The sequence below is a fragment of the Chamaea fasciata genome, unplaced genomic scaffold (genome assembly GCF_029207755.1).
Source record: "Chamaea fasciata isolate MVZ Bird 193981 ecotype frontalis unplaced genomic scaffold, bChaFas1.0.hap1 SCAF_15, whole genome shotgun sequence".
Lineage (NCBI taxonomy): Eukaryota > Metazoa > Chordata > Aves > Passeriformes > Sylviidae > Chamaea > Chamaea fasciata.
Window position 1 is genome coordinate 10,797,647 of NW_027094100.1, and position 18,467 is coordinate 10,816,113.

Sequence of the window (18,467 nt, forward strand, 5' to 3'; positions counted from 1 at the left end):
TGTCGGGGTTTTTCCCTCCTATAACTGCTTTTCTTTTGTCTTTGATAAATTTGAAATCAGTTTTAACAGCTTAGCACAGCACCAGGTGTCTGTCCCCACTCGCGCTGCTCCATCCCACGATAAACAGCGAGGAGGGCACGGGGAGGATGTTGGTGATGCCAAATCTGGAGGGGCTGTGCAGAGCCAGGCAGACAGAGCCCTTGCTTTTCTCTCCAGGCTCTGTCACGGTCATGGACAAAACCTGCTCACCCAGATCCCAGCTCCCCACCTATTGCTGCCTAGAGTGTTTCCTTCTGCAGAGGGACAGATAGCACTGGGAAGGCAGTGTGACTGGGGGAATAAACAGCATTTCTCTTTGGAGATCACAACACCTTTATTTAGCTAGGAGTGGCCCAGTTGCTTTCCAGCAGGAGCTGCTGTTTCCATCTCCTCGGCATGCCCAGGGCATGCACTGCTGCTCCAGCACGGAAAGACTAATCCTTGTCTTCCTTCTCATCATCCTTGGCAATGCCTTGGTCCTGGGGCAGGAACGGAAAGAAAAGGGACAGCATGTGAGGGCAGTGCTGAGTGTCCCATCCCAGGTATTTGGTAGCAAACCCCTCCGGGCTGGGGTGCAAGGGGGAGCCAGGCCCCAGCACAGAGCTAGAGGTGAGGTTACCTCCTCCGAGTCACTGTCAGAGCTGCTGCTGCTCCTGTCCTCTTCCCCCTCTCCCTGCTGGGGTGAAGAAAGAGGGACAAGCTTCACTGGGAACCCTGACACTCTTTGCTGTTTGAGCCAGAGCCTCGATTCAGAGAGACTCCTGGTCCTGTGGGTATCTAGAGCCAGGCTTGGCACCTCTGGTGCTGCTGTGGAAGCACGTGTGACCACGGCACCACAGAGCCCTCCAGAGCCAAGAAGCAAGGATTTCATGGTGTGTGCAGTGCAGGCAGCATTGCTGTCCACACCAGGCAGCATCCCATTTGGAGAGAAAAGGGAGGGAGAACTAACCAGGAGTGTTGGGAGCAGAGAGACAGCTGTGTCTCCCTGGAAGAGCCATGGACACTGTGATTTCTAGGCTGTAGACAGCACAGCTCCATCTGCTACAGGTGTGGGCTTGCCATGGCTCAGACATGGTTTCCCTTTACAGCCAGGATGGAAATGGTTCTGCAGAAAACTCCATCATTCCCCTACCTTTTCTTCTTCCTTCTTCCTTCTCTTCTGCTTCTCCTCTTTTTCTCCCTCAGTCTTTTCCTTCTCCTTTTCTTCCTTCTCCTCTTTCTTGTCCTTCTCCTCTTTCTCCTTGTCTTCCCGTCCAAACCCTACAGCAGGGCACAGAGGAAGGTTCATTGCCAGCGTGCAGCATCCAGCACACACAAACCCTGCAGGTGCCCCTGGGCCCACACCAAACACTCACATTTCAGGATTGTCGACATTTCACCAAAGCCAAGGAGCTCTGGGGCACCAGACAGTCACACCTACAGAACAGAGAGCACCTGAAGGAGCAACCAGAGAGGGGAGGAAGGTATTTCAGGGATGAAAATCCCTCCCTGGAACATTCAGTTTTCACAGAGGCCCTGTGTAATTCCTACTCCCCAAAACAGCAGGGAATGAGATCAAACAATCTGTGGACTGCACAAAACCCAAAAGGACCAGACCTGGTGCCCGCCCAGGAAGCCCCCCTCTGCCCAGGAAAGCAGCAAGTGCACAGCGAGGGAGGGAGAGAAATCTCAGGGCAAACGTGCAGGGAGATGTCTTAACCTCTCACCATGAACAGGTGCAAATCACAGAAGTATTTCAAATTAAATGAGGGAGAAACAATAAAGAGCAGGTGTGGGGACTCCTAGGAATTCCCAGCAGAAAGGAAACCTTCCCTGAGGGACAGGGTGATGGCAGAGAGGGAGACAGCAGCAAGCAGAGAAGAAGCCAAAAGCAAGGGTAAGAAAACTCCCAAGCATTGATTAGGTGCCTGAAAGGTGACAGATGAAAAGAAAAGAAAAGAAACAGCTTGCTTTGAAAATAGGAGGCCCAAACAAAGCTTAAGAATTATCCTGGGCAGGTCAAACCCTCCTTCTCATACACAACCAGGGCAGCAGGGGTGAGGGGATCAGGGAAGAGCAGATCTGCCTCTGCTGCAGCAGGTAATTAGGAAATAGTTCCTCTTCCAGCCAGTGATGCAGGAAGGCAGAATATTAATGCTTCCTTTTAATGGTTTTTAGCCACAAAATGACATCATCTGGTTGGTATTATTGGCCCTTTTGAAGGAGCCAGTTGCAGCTTCCGAGCCAATAACATTGATTTGTATTTTTCTAGGCAGGTTTTTAAACCCCCAGGATGCTGCAGGGGAGCAGGAAACAGAGGGGTTTGGGGTGGCATCGGGGGAGAGGGAGTTTGGTTGGGAAGGAAAGGAGTGTGGGAAGTGACTGATAGAAGATGTAATCAGTGCAAAGTTAAAATCTAATTAATAATGAACAGCAATCTAATTCATCTCCGTAATTAAGAAGTGCAACTACTAATTGAAAATAATCATGTTTTAATCTAAAAATCATTAAAAATAATCAAACATTAACAAAAGAAAAGGCAGCCCTGGGAAAGGGTAGGAGAAGGTGTAGGTGGTGCTCTGATCCCAGGTCCTGCTCACCAAAGCTGCCTCACAGCTCCCATGGTGTGCCCAGCCCCAAATCCAGGAGGATGCCCCTGCCTTGTGCCTTCACTGCCACAGGGGAGCAGTCAGGGAAAGCACAGATAGGTACAGATAGGGAAGGCACAGAGGTGGACATCAACCTTTGCACTAGGAGATGGGCAACCAGACCAAAGTCCAGCAGCCAGAGCTGGGAGGGGATAACTCTGCCCCAACACATGGCAAGAAATGCCTCTGTGGGGGCTCAAACCCCTTTAATTCCCCCCTGTTCTGCTCCCTCTGTCCCTGGGGACCAACCCTGCTGACTTCCAAGAGATGGGGGGCGGGCTCTGACAAGCTCCTGTCTGGGGGGTGCCACCAGCACCCTGTGCAGCCCCTGCCGTGGGTGCTGGCTTCTGATGGCTGCCAATGCTCAGCTTTTTCGCATCCCATCCCATCCCAGCAGATCAAGTTTTGCCTGTTCCTCTGGAGCCTCAGCCACCTGGCATTTTGCACAGGCAGGTTTGCCTGCCCCAGATGAGCTGGTTTCCTAAAGCCCAGGCAGAAAAACCAGCAAAACCCAGCGACCAGCTGATGGTCCCCACAGACCAGCTGCAATTGTCCATAGCCAAGTTGGGTATGAGGATCAGACCTCTGGCTAACGGAGCAAACCTATTTGGGGTATTTTCACCCTTCTAGATGAAGCCTGAATGGCCTCACCCCTCCCAGGCACAACAGGCTCACACTGAGCCCACTCCCGTCTCAGCCAGGGGACTGAAGTCCTTCCCACAAAGCTCAGGCCCCCATTGCCATCCCCAAGACCACATGGAGCACGAGCTGTCCCAGGGATGCTCCTGCTGCACCCTCATTCACCCTGTGTCCTGCTCTGCTTCTCCAGCCTGTAAAATACACAGGTGAGTCTGTAAATTCCCTGGATGGCATAAGGGGGAAAGGGAAGGGCCTTACCTGGAGCTGAAAAAGAAGTGATCTCCTCGATGCCTGGCTGGCAGCAACCAGGGCTCTGAGTATTTGAGTGTTGTGGTCTCCTCCCCAGTCCCACTTTTGGAGCAGAAAAACTGGCTCTGCCATCCGTCATGGACAGCACATGACACCGGAAACGTGACCAGTCCCACTGGTACCCACAAGAGGCATTGCCTCCAGCACAGGCAGGAGCACAAAGACCTTTTGCAAGCAAGTCAGGGCAGCTCTGGAGGCTGCAGACATCCATGGGGACCAGGCCTGGGACCAGGGAGAGCACTGGAGACTCAGTCTGGGAACGTGCTATGGTCAGGACCCTGCTGCAAGTACAGCAAAGGGGCTTTGGGGGATGTCTACTGGGGGTGGGAGGTGTCAGGCAGCTCCACGAGGTCCAGGCAAGGCTGGACCAGGCAGAGCTCAGCACTCCCAGCTCCCTCCAATGCTTGCCCTTGCTGCTGGCTTTCACTCCAACATATCATTAAGTAAATACCTGTCAGCAGAGAGCAGTTACTAGCACATCTACACACTTGCATAATGTGCCTTCCCTCTAAGGCAATGCCCTCATTTCTAACAGCACCAGCACAGGATAATAACAGTAACAATAGTGTCAGAAAGGGCTTGTGTACCCAGCTAATTTGTTTTCCCCACCTAATAAAAGGAATTAGCTCTCCCCTAAGATTTGTCCCATTGAACGCCTTCAACTCTACAACAAAGTTGCTCCCACAATAATTTGACTTTAATTTACAGTAATTGCAGGGTGTGTGGAGCCCCCTCTGACAGAGTGAACCTGTCTCTGGGTAACCCATGCAGGGAGCAAGCAGCTTTACAGGACTCACTTGTCCCAAAAACCTGGGAATTTCTGCCCCAGACCTCCTCCACCACAGCCTGCACTGATCCCAAACCCAGAGCAAGAGTCCCATTGGCAGGTTTAGGTCAGAAATTAGGGATGGGTTTTAATGCTGAAGGCAGATAAACCCTGGAGCAGCTCAGCCAAGCTGATGGCAGTCCCTGTTGCTGCCCAGTTTGCAATCAAGAGCTCTGGTGCTCTCACAGATGCTTCAGCTCACACACAAATCACTCAGGGAACTCCTGCTGCCAGCAATTGGTCTTGGGATAAACACTGGCAGCAATCCCATCTGTGCCAGCATGACACAGCCACCAGGTCAGTGCAGCCAGGGAATTTGGTGGAGATATGCACATGGAGCACCCTGAAAACAGATCCAAGGAGGATCTGTTTGGTGTTGGGACCAGCACAGGCATCCAACCCACGCCTCTGAGCAGCTCCTGCCACCTTAGGAGGATCCTCCCCCACAAATACCAAACCCAAACTTGTTTTTAACTGGTGACCTCATTGCTCACTCCCTGCCAGCCCCAGCTGGGCTCTCAGTCCTCTGATGCCTCCAGCATCCTCCAGTGAGAACAGCCCAGGGGACAGCCCTGCCGTTGCTCTCTGGACACAGGGACACAAAGCATCACCCACGGAATCAGGACCCCCCTGACCTGCAGGCCAGGCTGCAGCCACCAGCACCTTCCTGCAGCAGGACAGCAGAGTGGCAGCCAGGGACACTACTAGGTCCCAGCCGACACACTGCACAGGCTCTGGTCTCACCCTGCAGCAGGCACAAAACTGCCCTTGAAGGAGGGAAAGCAGCCTGCCAGCCAGCACCCAAAACACCGGTGCATGGTAACCTCATGCTGCAGTCACAGGAGACTCCCAGAAAACATGGATTAGCACAGTACAGGCCACTTTTGTCCTGTTTCTGTGCCAAGGAGCCTGTGACTGCAGAACACCAATTTCTGCTTAGGTCACATCATCGGAGACCACTCTTTATTTTGGATTCAATGTACACACCTGAGAAGGAAATGCCAGCGCTTTCCTCTTCCTGCCACGAGCTCCCCCATTCCTGCCTCTGAGTCAGGCCCTTTAATTTGTGCTGTGGGTGACCTGGGACAGGTGCCCTTTAGTCGGGGCCACCAGTGGCAGCATAGCTGCTGCTTCTTCCAAACGAGGACAACTGCTCATCCTGCCAGAGGTTCTGCCTCTACTGACCATGCATGTTTTAATAATGGAAAACGAGTCCCTGGGAAGGTGTTTGGCAAGGCCTGGGAGCACACCCCGAAGCCCATTGGGAAGCCCAAGCTTTTTTTATGTTTTAAACCTTTCCACAGCAGCTGCCAGGAAGCAGCTTTTACAGCTGCAACTAACAGAATCACTCCCAAGGAAAGAAAACAATTGTGGAAGGCTTTTTTTTTTTTTTTCCCTCCAAGTCACTGCCAGCATCTTAGCTGACTCTTATCTATTCTCAGCCACCTCTCACCTCCCCGAACACCACCAGAAGTGTTCAAATTACTGTCAGTTCTCATTAGGTTCACACAGAAGGCAAGGCCAAGCAGGAAGACCTCCAGACAGTTGGATGCTGAATTCTGATGAATCCTTTGGGTTGAAAGGTTTCAGCAGCCGTGGAACTGTTTTTGTCCATCTTATTGCAGTCCTTGCACTAGCACACAAATGAAGCTGGTGCACATCTGATTACTGGCTGCTATAACAAAATGCAGGTGAGCACATGACTGAAGGAATTACTGTCTGCATGTTAAAAAAAAATCACCTCATTTCCTTTAATTATTAAACTACTCTACACTAAAGCACTGCAGGTCAGTAGAATTTATCTGCAAAAAAGCAGCTGCTGCTTTATAAAATCCCATTACCTTTATTTCTTCTCTTCTGATATTCCTGTACATTTTGGCTTTCTGGCAGGAGCAAAGCTGCCTTTTTGCACTGACACAAGAACTGGGAGCTCATCTGTGGGAGCTCTCACTCCCCAGCCTGGGTTCAGAGCACTGTTTCCTGTCATGAGAATTATCCCAGCTGTCCTGGCCCCAGAGCTGCACCCAGCTCTGCCCCAAAAAACACCATCACGGCAGAGGAAAAAACCCACAGTTCTTTTATTTCAGTCATGCCCACGGCTACCTTGATAACTTTTAACTGAAACAGTTGTCAAAACAAATCCTTTATTTAATAATGTTATTAACCAAAAGAAGAAAAAAATACAGATTTTATTGTAGTGCAGATTTTTTTTACTCCAGACACACTCCTTTCAAGTCCAGTTTTAAGATGCCAGAAAAAGCTTTCCCTTTAGAGATCTGATCAGTCTAACCATGACTAAGGCAGGGTTTTTTCCATATATATAAAACCAGAGCATTAGCCAAAAGGTATTCTAATACAAAAAAACCACTTCTCCACTGCACAACTAGAGCAGAGGAATGTTCTAAACCTTCAGTATAGCAGAGATGTGCAAGACCTGCTAAAACCCAGAGGATATTCAAAAGGGGATTTGAGCATCATTGTTACCAATGAGCAAGTGCAGAGGCAGGTGTGACAGTCACCTCTGATTAGCTATTACAGACTTCTTGAAATTCCATTTTAGCTGTGCATTCCTGCTCTTGCGATTCCAACAGAGGCTGCTGCCTCCCCATGGGCAGGCTCAAAAGATAAAGGAACAAAGCAGGGAACTTGCACAGCACAAAGAAACGGATACCATACGTGGATCAGCTTCTGAGGCAAATTAGGACTCCTACTAACAGAATCAAATTGCTGCCTCTCCCCCTACTCTAATATATCCCTTCCAAGAAGGAGCATTGCACTATAGTGTTTTTCCACAGAAAGAGAAGACAAGCAGTATGTGAGTCTGTGAACAGGCTGACATGTCAAGCTGCACTGAAAAAGGGGAATCCTCCTGCTGAATTCTCTCATTAAAGTGCCCAAACACAAATCAATCCCTTTTAGCCAGTTCTCATTTACTGCTATAAAGACAAGTACCTGCATTCTCAGGGCCAGATCAGCATTTTCCCAGCTCATGCTGAAGCAAGCACAGCGTGAGACAATGAGAAACAGCCCCTGGTGAGAGTCCCTGTCCCACATCCCTGAGTCAGTACAGACATCTTCAGGAAGCTGAGCTTCTCTTCAGCAACAACAGCGTGATCAGGAATCCTCTCTGCTCTATTCTAGGAACTGCAAGGTTCATAATTACAAAAATTTGCCTTTTCTTGCACCTCCTATCCAATATTCGCTTCAACACGAATGCAGAGCTATCAGGAACCCAATTATGTCTGACTTAAAAATCACACCATGATTTTAGCTAACTCTAACTAGCCAGCTGCTACTCTTCTCTTCAGCACTGGAGAAGCTCTCTGGACTGTGAACACAAAGAGCTTATTAACACATACAGCAGAGAGATTTCGGTGAAAAGATACAGACAGTCCATGAAACAGAGAAGCAATCTGCACTTTAAGTCTGTCACGTTGTCCACCAGCCTGGACTATGCTAATCACATCTCTCAGTGTGCTGTAAGAGTTGTCATTGCCAGACTGCACTTAATCACCATTCTGCAGCAGCAGTGAACAGAGTTCATCTTTTTCCCTTTAATAAGAGCCATTACATCATTCTCCAGCATGGAAACTACGAAGTGGAAAGGTCAAAAAGTTCTTAATTAGAAGGATTTTTATTACTGCGAGAGTTCCGTTCTAGCCTCAATAAGAGAGATCTGCAGTACAGGCAATAAGAGCTGGAAGGCATCTTGGATATAGGAAGCACTGTTTGAAGCCTGTGAAAAGAAAAATCAAAATACACAAATGAATAGCCATGCTACCAATCAGCTTTACTCACCACATACTCATTTCAAACAGCATTGATTATTGCACAGAAAAAACAGAAGCCTAGTGCTCTTGCTGGATTTTAAAGGTCTCCTTCTAGAAATCAATTTTATGTCAAGTTTTTGAGGGGCTTTATGCCACTAGGCAAAAAAAGCAAATGGTTTAAAGACTGCCAAACAAGATCAGTTCCAATCCAAATGCAGGATACTGTTTTCAGTGAGAGAAGTGTTTATTTCTAAGTGAAGTGTAGCATGCTGTGGCAGGAAGGAAGAACACATGAACATGAAACAGCCCTTTCCTACGACACCTCAGAGCTCTGCAAGCTCAAGAACCAATTTCACAGTAAGGAAGTGCTGGGACTTTTGCATGCTAATTTCTGAACTTGTCTAAGGTTTAACTTTGGACATTTAAATTCTAAAAATCTAGACTGCTGAATTTAATATGTGTCTCCTGACCCATCATAACTGTGAGCCGACACTCACTCTTCACTAAGTAACTCATCTCTTGTGCAAATCTACAGACATTTATCAAAACTTTCAAGTTATTAGACAGGTAAGCACAATTTTAGACCATGGCCTAGAGAACTTGGCATGCAAATGGATCCTAAAGTGGAAGAAGCAGCACATCTATTTTTAAAGTATTAGCTTAAAGTTTTAACGTTAGCACAACTGACCTCCAAAAACACTCCAGTGATTAAGGGATTAAGCACATCTGCTTTCTCTTTGACCTGCAGAGATCAGACATATATTATCCTGATTGAAAATTTGATCACATTTCTTCAAGCAAGATAAAGCTAAATCCTCAGTAAGTTTAAAACCACCACTGCTCCCTTAACTAGAGGAAAGCTAAGCCACAAGCTTAGTAGCTTTGTAGCATGCAAATAAGAACAAAGTAACCTGCATGTGCCCAGCACAGGTGGGGTATGAATACAAATCACATCTCCAAATGAACTGGGGACAAATGGAGGATCCAGAGATGATAATATCATCTTCAGGAATACCCGAGTGCTTTGGGAAATCCACAACGGGCTCACAAACTTTATTTGCCTTTGTCTCCTTAGCACTGTGAGCACCAGTTCCCACCCCCCCTCTGTGCCAGGCTCTCAAAAGCTCAGGATGCCCCAGTTTGAGGAACCCTGGCCTAAAACATCAGTTCACGAGTTAAAAAGTGCACAGGTACACATGCAAAACCAAAAAGCACTTCATGGCAAAGATCCCAAGGCTGTTATCAAATAACCACGTGTCACTCCTAGGAACTGAGGTGTGACTCTTACCCCTGCAGTCGTTAAGCATGTTGTGAATTCTTTAGAGAAAGCTGACAGTTCTTTACACAGCATGATCGTCAGTCTGTGGAAGAAGAGAGGGAAAACACTGAAGTAAACACAGTCCTCAAGATGAAGTTTCTTTCAGCATTCCTCTTAAAGATAAATGCCCTGTTTCTATGCTTATTAAGTTAAACCAAAATTTATATAAATGGTGTATGAAGATTCAGAAGTTTCCCAAAAAAAAAAAAAACAAACCCAAAAAAACAGAGAGGGGAGAGATGGGGAAATAAATAATTAAAGCAGAAGATCTTAAAGAGCATTCAGAGGACACACACCCATTCCAGAAGGAATAGTACTAACTCATTTTTTTTTTTACTGGCAAGTGTCATTTTCTGAATTAGGACGTATTGCACATTTCAGACACATACCAAGTGTCTTCGGTGCAGTAATTTTGCCATCTCACGTACCAAGCATACTAAATGATTAACAAAGAGGTAATCAAGAATCACTTTTGTACAACTGTTTTGTCATGTTTTAAATCTCTGCCTACTGACTAGCACAAGCTTAAGGCAAATATTCTTCTGGGCTACACAAAATTTTCAAGAAGGGTTTCCTCTTTCTTATCAAGAAATGCCTTTAAACTGGAAAGAGACAGCTGAGTTCTTTTGGAAGATAATGATGCCACCCATCAAAAATTCACAGATTTTCCCAATTGCCAAATTTAAACACCTATGCAGAATTCAAGAGACCTTCAATGCATGCATTTCCAAAGAATTATTAGACTATTTAATCAGTAATTATATTCTATCCATTTACTGAGAGATGCACTCACTGTGAAAGGGACTTGGCTCTGTCTGTGGCTGTCACCTCCTGTTTCTGGCCATAGAGAAACAAAGCTGCAGTTTTGTGAAACATTTCAATGGAGCAGGCTGTCAGTTCTGCCAGGCTTCTTATGGCAAACGCATGAATATCCTGCAAGAGTGACAAAAATTCTGCATACAACACAAAAACTAGCAGCTTCTATTATTGAAAACAAGTCAATCACACAACATACTATCACTGCCCTTTCAGTGACCTCAGAACTCACACAGAAACAGAAACCCATAAACCCTGTGAGTCACAACTGCAACTCAGCAGCCAGATAAACACTGTAGGCAGATATTCTTCTCCTTGATTACTCAGTTACCTCTACTGATTTCTTAGCATCCTGGTCACCATCTCTGGATTCTACCTCTTGGTTTTCTTCACTTTCTTTTTCTTCTTTAGGAAGACTGCTGTTGAATCGTGCTATCCACTCATGAGTAGATGTCCTCACCTGTAGCAAGACGTGCCATAATATTAAATGTCTGGAATGAAGCCCCCCCTACACACCACAAAACAATGGAGTATTGGATCTCTCCAGAGGAAAGAAGAAGCTACAACTCCTTCTGAGCTTCTGAGAAGAACCAGGACAAATGATCCCAGTGCCTTCAGAATTTTGCAGAAGTTTGGCTTCACTGATGTGAATTCAGGGCAGCAGATTCTCTAGCACCAGGGGCTGGAGTTTACCAACAAGACCAGACTATCAGAGGTGCTTTAAAAACATGTCAGCAGAATGCTGCTGCCACTTGGTGGATCTGAAGGGTAGTGAAATGATGGCAAGAAAAGTGATTCTTCCTCATACCAGCTTCTGAACACAGTAAAACCAGGTGCTTTGCACCCAGAGGAGGCCTTCAGTTCATGACTGTAGGTTTTTTTCACTGTGGTGGCTGAAGGCTCACATGATTCTGCCCCATAAAGTTAAAGGCCCATCTCCTTTGCCTGCCATTGCCAAAAGATCTAAAATATGGCTTGGTTTTGTGCATTTGATATTTTCACAAGCAAAGCAGGTGAAGAGAAGCCCTTCCTGTGAGGAAATTCTCTAGCTTTTAGAATATGGAAAATAACTCACCGTGATCACTTTGTCTGGCTTGGAGGAGATGTGCAATTCTGCAAACAACTCTGTCACTTCTTTGGTGAACTCCTCATCCCCTAAAGGACAGGAAAGGTTAAAGAATCCACACAAAGGACAGATTCAGGAATAAGCAGAACTTCAATGCACAACTAGTTCTGCACAAGTCTGTCAACTGTTTCCTTTATTTCTCTTTGAATCATCACCTGAGGCAAGAACGCATCAAACCCAGCCTTTTCAAATGCAATTTCTAAGGTAAGTTCTGCAAAGGTGGAGACATCAGTGCCTGAAGGTTAGTTCTTGCTTCCTCAATTCTGGTTTTGTAGCTAAGGTAACTCCTTTTTTTTCTATTTTTTTATTTTTTTACAGGCAGCCTTTTATAACACACTAACTTGCACATCACCTTGGAGAGTCTGAAATATCACTTAGAGCCTATGGTTCTCCTATTATATATGGCACAGCAGATGTGAGATCCATTATGTGCAAATATAAAAGATACATTAAATGTTGAATGATAGCAAGTGCAGGTGTGTAAGCCCTCCCTGATGAGCATTTAGGTAAAAGCAATGCAAGAAATTTACATTTAAATCCATGTAATTCTCAAGAATCAGGGCTCTTGTGTGCGAAGGTACCTCTGAATCTTTTGCTCTGTGTGGCTAACTCTCATTTAAAAGACAAATAAAAAGGCTTTTTGCTCTCCCATACGTTGGACAACTGGGTTCACAGTTTTCCCTTCCTGGTCAAGGAAACACATTCTGTCTCTAAATTAGCATCTTGGCTCAGGGTCAGTTGTGTGAACTGCCCATGAGTCAAACAACTCTAATCCTGCTCTGGTAAGAAATCATTCCTGCTACAGAATTACTGCACAGCTCTTCAGAGATGAAGGGTGCTGCTACCTGTCATGCCCTGGGCAGAGATGGCTATAGGATTAAACATCCAGCTAAGGAATAATCTAAATTTGGCATCATGCCCATTGCTACTGATCAGGGCTGGCTGGTTCTGCACTGAGGACCAGCTTCTCTTCTCAGGACCTGGGGCTCTCTTACCCTTCTTTTCTTCGTCTTCTTCTTCAAAGAATTCAGGTAAAGAAAATGCTTCTTTGAGTTGTTCCATTTCCTCCTTCAGTGCGTCCAACTCCTCCCCAGAGAGGGCATTCAGAACTGCTTTCACCTGGTTAGGGGCAGCACAGCCAAACAGAGAATCAATAAATCCATCCAACAGGATGGAAAATGCAGGCCAAGGTAGCAAAACAGTGGGTGTGAGGAAAGCAACCTGTGAAAAGTTGGAGACCTGCAGGAACTGAGGCTGGCTGGGGTAAAGGGAATGGCTTCAGGAGCTGAGGACAGGACAAACTGCTCCCAAGGTAAACACCAGATCCTAATGCAAGGATCAAAGTGAAGTTCTGTAACCATTTTACAGCAAGTTCTGAGCACTTGATTTTGCATGTATATACATATATTTCTAATCTTTCTTTCCCCTGCTCAGCTGAACTCAAAATAGAAAGCAAAATGCTCAAGGCCATTACCTTTGATTCACTCTCTCTGGAAAGCATCTCTAAGGCCTCCAGATGCGAAAGGCCCTGAAACTCATCAAACAGTAACCCATAATGGGCTTTCTTCTCAGTAGCCATGGTAACCTCGGTAGCTGTCTGCTGCTCTTCTTTCTCCTTTGCCTCTCGTAAGACCTGAAAAAGAAAAGCAGAAGCCCCGTGACAGTGCCAGGAGATAGAGAATACAGGAGGAGAAGGCTTTTGGCTCAATAGCAAAAATGGTTGCTTAATGATAGGACCACAAAAAAAGGGAGAAAAGATGAGAAAAACCAATAAGGTGCTGATTTGGAACTGCAGTACCTGAGATAACGTGGAGCTTCTGTTTATGAGGCCCTTTGTTTTTTTGAATCCAGGGTCTCCCTCAGCTATTACATCCATTGTCTTTTTCCCGATGAATTCCAAAGCATCCAGACCTCCACTAATAACACTTTTACCCTAGGAATCAGATTTGGATAAAGACAGCACATAAAACTCAGGGAAGATTACACAATGGAAGAAATTGAATTGGGAGGGTTTTATCAGCAATCTTAGGCTGGGCACTCACATAAAAGCCAAATTGTCCTTGTCACCCTAAAATTCGACCCTAATCATCACAAAGAGAGCAGCAGGACATGGAAAGAGCCACAACGCATTATCACCCAACAGCTTATTACAGCACCCAGACAGCAATCTGATGGGAAATACATTTTCTTTTAGTTTGTGAACAAGCTGGTTCTCAGCACATTACAGTATTCAGTTCTCATCCTTCCAATGAGAAAACACCAGACCTGTGGATTTTGACTGCTAAATTTTGTTTGAGCCTTAAAAGCAAAAACAGAAGCCAGCTTTCCATCTGCAGCTCTTTCAGATTCCCAGGCAAACTGACAAGACAGCAGATCACAAAAGCAGTTTCTAAGGGTAATGGCTTCCTTTGAAGTGCATTTCTGATGGTCACAGGAGCAAGCTGATTTCCAAGCGAACTGGGCTAGTTTCACAGAGATTTTTGAAGAGGAGAATGGATTTCATCTCTAGTTCTGTGGAAATCAGTGGAAATACTCCAGGAATGAGTCTGACCCTGCATTTAGCTGACCACTCTAAAGGAAAGGCAGAGATGACAGAGTACAGAGGTGGCATGCACAGAAATGCATGCTCTGCACAATCCAACCTTAGGATTTTTTTTGTTTTGTACCAATATTCAATACAGAACTATTAAAATTCAAGATATCTTTCACATAAGGTGCCAGTTAGAAGCAAGGCCCAGGATAAGGATTTTCTGAAGGTTAGAAGAGTCTATCACCATGCATCCCACAAATGCCAAAATTAAGTTTCTTCTTACAATGTTTCAGATGAAAGGCCAAAACCTCAAAGCTCCCTTAAACCCATTTTCTCCTCCATTCCCAACTCACTCACTGTGCTTTGGACAGCAGTAGAGATGGTTGATAAAACTTCAAGAGCCCCAGCAATAGGGAAGGAGCTGCCATCATCAGCTGCATCAGCGTTGCTGGCAGCAGGATTCTCACTTCCTGCATCAGAAGGCAGAAAATTAACTTCCTGACTTCCAAACAATAAAAAAGATCCTGTCAGCCACAGAGTGGAGGAAATCAACAGACACCAAATATCAGCTAGGAGCAAGCCTACAATTCAGATTATTTTCCTCTCTACTTTTCAGAACTAACAGAACTAAGCAAGAGAGCATTCTTTTAGTGATTTTATTATCAATATATTATTTTAATGATTTTTATTATCTCTAGGTGCAAGGTGCAGAGTAAGGTGATGTTATTTGAGGGCTGATTATGTTAGGAAAAACATTCCAGGGTTGTTCTTATGCAGTACAAAACTGACCTCTTGAAGCATCTTTAGACTCTGATGAGATTTCACTAGGACTGGGGATCCCAAGGGTTGTTTCTGCTTTTTCTATGACATTTGAAATACCTTGACCTAGAGAAGACAGAAATCAGAACAGAATTAGAGCTGCATATTCTTTTTTATTATTCCGGATTCCTTCTGTTCAAAACACTTTAACCAGCACTAAAAACTCCTTATATCCAGCTCACCTACCAATGTAATGAAACAAGGTTTCATCTTAACTTTTAAATAAAGTTGTAAAGACTGACAGAATACCAGTTCAAAATACCACGTGAAAATTACAGAAACGCCTTAAAAACTTGAAAGTAATTCTGTCTGTGCATACCTCCTTAATCTACTGTACCTTTTGGTACAAGCTTTTCCCATTACTTGAACAATTCTCTTGACATTTTTCCAATAATGGCTGCTATAACTGAAATCCCCTTCTCTGGAAACAAGTTCTAAAGCACCAGCTTGAGACACAAAACATGATTAAAATATTTATCAAATACCAGAAAGAGCCTTACCTACAGTAGCTACGGTAGCAGATGCAGTTGACAGAAGAGATTTCCCCCAGCTTCCCCAGTAGCCCCACCCTGTCTGAACTGCAGGAGGATCTGAGACCTTTAATGAAGAAAAACAGAAGACTGATGCAGGCATTATGGTGAGGAAAGGAACACAAGCAGTCTGTGACACGTGACTTTCATGCAGCTTTTTCATTTCAGAGAACAGCAATATGAATTTTCAGAAAGGAGTGGGGCTTATGCTCAAGAGTCCTCCTGTGCTCAAAGCCATGAAATGTGAAGTCACATCTTTCTGAGCAAGCACAGGAACATACCTTGATGGTTTCACCTGCAGGTTTTTCCGTCGCAGAAGGCTGGCTTGGGGGCTTGGGTTCAGGTCTTTTCCGAGTCACAGGCACAGTCTCTTGTTCGTTCCCTTCATTGCTCTCAGAGCAGCCAAGTTCCTCTGTCTTCTGTTCATTTTCAGCTTCATAAGAGGTTTCATCTTTCAGATTTTCACCACCGTCCTCCTCAGACATGACTACAAACATCCATAGAAAGCAAAGCAAATAAAATAATCACTCCCTTGCACTTTGACATTAGGGCAAGAGCATCACGTCGGTGTTTTAAATAACTAAACACAACAATGTTGCCACACATACCCACATATCTGTACACCAAATTATGTCTGATTAGAAGAAATGTCATACTTGGAAGTCTAAAGTCCCACAAGGACACGTGGCTTTACCTAACTGACACACCCTCTCCACAGAGAAAAAAACCCAGTCTGCTAACTCAGAAAAACAAATGAAAGTACAAAGGGGCCTCAGATAACGAAATCCGTTGCATGTTCCACCAAAATAAAAGTGAAAACAAACCGCTTGGGGTGGCCGGTTTGCGGAGTGCAGGAGACAAATGGGGCCAGCCGTCAGAGAGCTGAGCGGGCAGGGAGGCAGCGACTGGGTCACTGCTGTACCTGGGGACGAGCACTGCGGGGCACGGACACCCCCAGGGGCTGCCATGAGCTCATCGGGGACGGGGAGCCCATGAGCGGGGCTGTCGCGGCTCTCGGGGCCCAAGCGTCACCCGTCCGGGCTCCCGGGGCAGCAGCCGCGGGTGAAGGGCTTGCCGGGCCAGGCAGGGACAAGCCGAGAACCCCAGGGCCCCCGGGGTGACACGGCGGTGACGCCGTGTCCCCGGCCAGGCGCTCACTGATGCAATCGGGGCAACTGCCCCCGCCACGGGCCTCAAGCGAAGCAAAGGACAGCTGCGGGTGCGGGCCGGGGACCCTCCACAGCGACTGCAGCGACCACGGCCCCCGGCCCAGCCCCGGCTCCCTCCGCAGCCCCGGAGGCCTCCCTGTGCCTCCGCTTCCCCGGGAGACCCCCAAACCCCGTAACCCCACACGGGGCTGCCCCGTACGGCACCCCAAAGTCCCCTAAACCTCCCCGCGGGGCTCCTGCCGCACAAGGAGCCCTCCAGGTGCCCACAACACCCCCCACGATGCCGCCTGCCCCGCAGCGGCCCCCATTGCGCGTCTCCCCGCGGGGCCGGCCGTGCCCCGCAGGGCCCCCTGACCCTGGGCCGCCCCTCACCGTCGGCGCTCGGCGCGGCCCCCGCGGCTCCGGGCGGACCGAGAGCAGCGAGGCCGGCGCAGAGCGGCCCCGGCGCTGCCCCGGAAGCGGCCTCGGCCCGGGGAAGCGCGTCCGGGCGGCGGGGCCGGCGGTGGAGCTGCGGGCCGGCCGGGCCGGGCACCCTCGTCCCGGTGAGAGCGGCGGCACCGCCGGGTGCTCCTGGCAGGGTCGGGGCCGGGGGGCAGCGGCGGAAGGGGAGGCCGCGGGCGCATGTCCCGCCTCGCTGTTTTGGCGTGTAAATAGGGGCAGTAGGGAGGGCAGCGAAGGTGGTGGAGGGCCTCGAGGGGAAGCCGCATGAGGAGCGGCTGAGGTCACTTGGTGCGGTCAGGATGGAGGGCGGGAGACTGCGGGCAGAGCTCGTCGGGGTCTGCGGCTCCTCCCGAGGGGCAGAGGAGGGACAGCCCCGAGCTCTGCCCTGTGTGACAGGGACAGCGCCCAGGGAACGGCCGGAGCTGTGTCAGGGCAGGTTTAGGGTGGAGATCAGGGAAAGGTTCTTCTTCCTCAGAGGGTGCTGGACGCTGCCCAGGCTCCCCAGGGAATGGGCACGGCCCGAGGCTGCCAGAGCTCCAGGGGCGTTTGGACAGCGATCTCCATCCAGCACGGGGTGGGATTTTTGGAGTGTCCGGAGCAGGGCCAAGAGTCGGACTGGATGATCCTTGCGGGGTTTTTTCCAACTCACGATATTCTGTGTGTTTGTATTTCTGGCACGAGGTCATGCCCCAGTGACCCCAGCTCGCCCTTGCCCTCGGCTCTGCGGTGTGGTCGTGTCGCATGTCGTGTGTCCCACTGCCACCACCAGCCCGGCGGCACCAGCGCTTTCCCACAGCTGAGCTTGGAGCACGCAGGGGCTGTGAGGACAGGGTGATGTAAAGTGAAACTTTGTGCCTGATTGTTTTTAGCTGACAGGGCAAAAAAAAACCTGTTTTGGTGCGAAGCCGATGCCGTGCCGTGGCGGGTTAGTCCATGACAGGTTCCGGGCAGCCAAGGGATAAGCACAGCAAAACACCGTGTCCTGCCAGGCAGCCAAGGGATGTGCACAGGAAAACAGCAAATCCCATCAGGCAGCCTCACCAGCGGGACTGACCCTGCGGTGTTGTGAATTTGCCCCTTAGGTTGGTTTTGGGGCCGTGGGTGCTGCCACTCCCTCGCAGGGCTTTGGCTGGTGCCAGAGGTGAGCCCTCCCTGCAGCCTCTCCTAGGCTGGGAGCGCCCAGAATGGCTCTTGCCTGTGTTCATAAACTCCCCAAGAGTTCCTGTCTGCAGGGCTCTGCCAAATGCATCTCCCTGGTTTGACAGAGGGTCGGGGGGGATTGCAGATGGTATTTCTGCAAGACATCAGCAGCCTGTGCTCTGTCAGGTGTGTGTCGGTTTACTGCCTCACGTTCCTTCAGGTATGAAGTGATGTTATGAGCAGTGAATGTAAAACCACATACCTTGCAACCTCTTGGGCCCCAATTTTGCAGTGCCGTATAAATGTGTGTAATTTTAAGTACTATCAGTGCTTCCACTGACCTCAGTGGGACTTCTTAGAGTGCTCTA

At 48.0% G+C, this 18,467-nt stretch overlaps 2 protein-coding genes across 5 annotated transcripts in view; one reads left to right on the forward strand and one right to left on the reverse strand.

Moving 5' to 3' along the window:
- Positions 1 to 16,995, reverse strand: FAM114A2 (family with sequence similarity 114 member A2). 3 transcript variants are annotated; one of them, XM_066197536.1, is made up of 19 exons: positions 16,891 to 16,995; positions 15,631 to 15,836; positions 15,320 to 15,416; positions 14,790 to 14,885; positions 14,358 to 14,470; positions 13,269 to 13,403; positions 12,945 to 13,103; positions 12,466 to 12,589; positions 11,420 to 11,499; positions 10,676 to 10,804; positions 10,322 to 10,461; positions 9,499 to 9,571; positions 8,899 to 8,952; positions 8,082 to 8,176; positions 3,564 to 3,895; positions 1,395 to 1,473; positions 1,172 to 1,299; positions 659 to 715; positions 1 to 518 (listed from the first exon to the last, which is right to left on the reverse strand). In XM_066197536.1, the coding sequence occupies exons 2-16, from the start codon at positions 15,832 to 15,834 to the stop codon at positions 1,415 to 1,417; spliced, it is 1,890 nt and encodes a 629-aa protein (XP_066053633.1). In that variant the 5' UTR covers positions 15,835 to 15,836; positions 16,891 to 16,995; the 3' UTR covers positions 1 to 518; positions 659 to 715; positions 1,172 to 1,299; positions 1,395 to 1,414. The 3 variants fall into 3 exon arrangements, with proteins under 3 accessions (XP_066053633.1, XP_066053631.1, XP_066053632.1); XM_066197534.1 differs by lacking the exons at positions 1 to 518; positions 659 to 715; positions 1,172 to 1,299; positions 1,395 to 1,473; positions 3,564 to 3,895 and having other exon boundaries at positions 6,494 to 8,176; positions 16,891 to 16,994; XM_066197535.1 differs by lacking the exons at positions 1 to 518; positions 659 to 715; positions 1,172 to 1,299; ... (1 more) ...; positions 3,564 to 3,895; positions 16,891 to 16,995 and adding an exon at positions 15,958 to 15,990 and having other exon boundaries at positions 6,494 to 8,176.
- MFAP3 (microfibril associated protein 3) overlaps positions 16,985 to 18,467 on the forward strand; it is an 11,817-nt gene continuing 10,334 nt past the window's right edge. Inside the window, exon 1 of one of the 2 annotated variants that reach the window (XM_066197541.1) lies at positions 16,985 to 17,060. The gene's annotated coding sequence lies outside the window, so the exon portion shown is untranslated. The remainder of the gene's footprint in view (positions 17,061 to 18,467) is intronic. The other variant, XM_066197539.1, reaches the window with a different exon arrangement.

Excerpts from the sequence above, each read along its gene's own strand:
- FAM114A2 (XM_066197536.1), bottom strand. The coding sequence starts at position 15,834 with ATGTCTGAGGAGGACGGTGGTGAAAATCTGAAAGATGAAACCTCTTAT. Across the intron at positions 14,471-14,789 it reads GTCTAAAGATGCTTCAAGAG|GAAGTGAGAATCCTGCTGCC; the intron begins GTCAGTTTTGTA and ends CTTCTGATGCAG. Across the intron at positions 11,500-12,465 it reads AGAAGACGAAGAAAAGAAGG|GGGATGAGGAGTTCACCAAA; the intron begins GTAAGAGAGCCC and ends CCTGTCCTTTAG.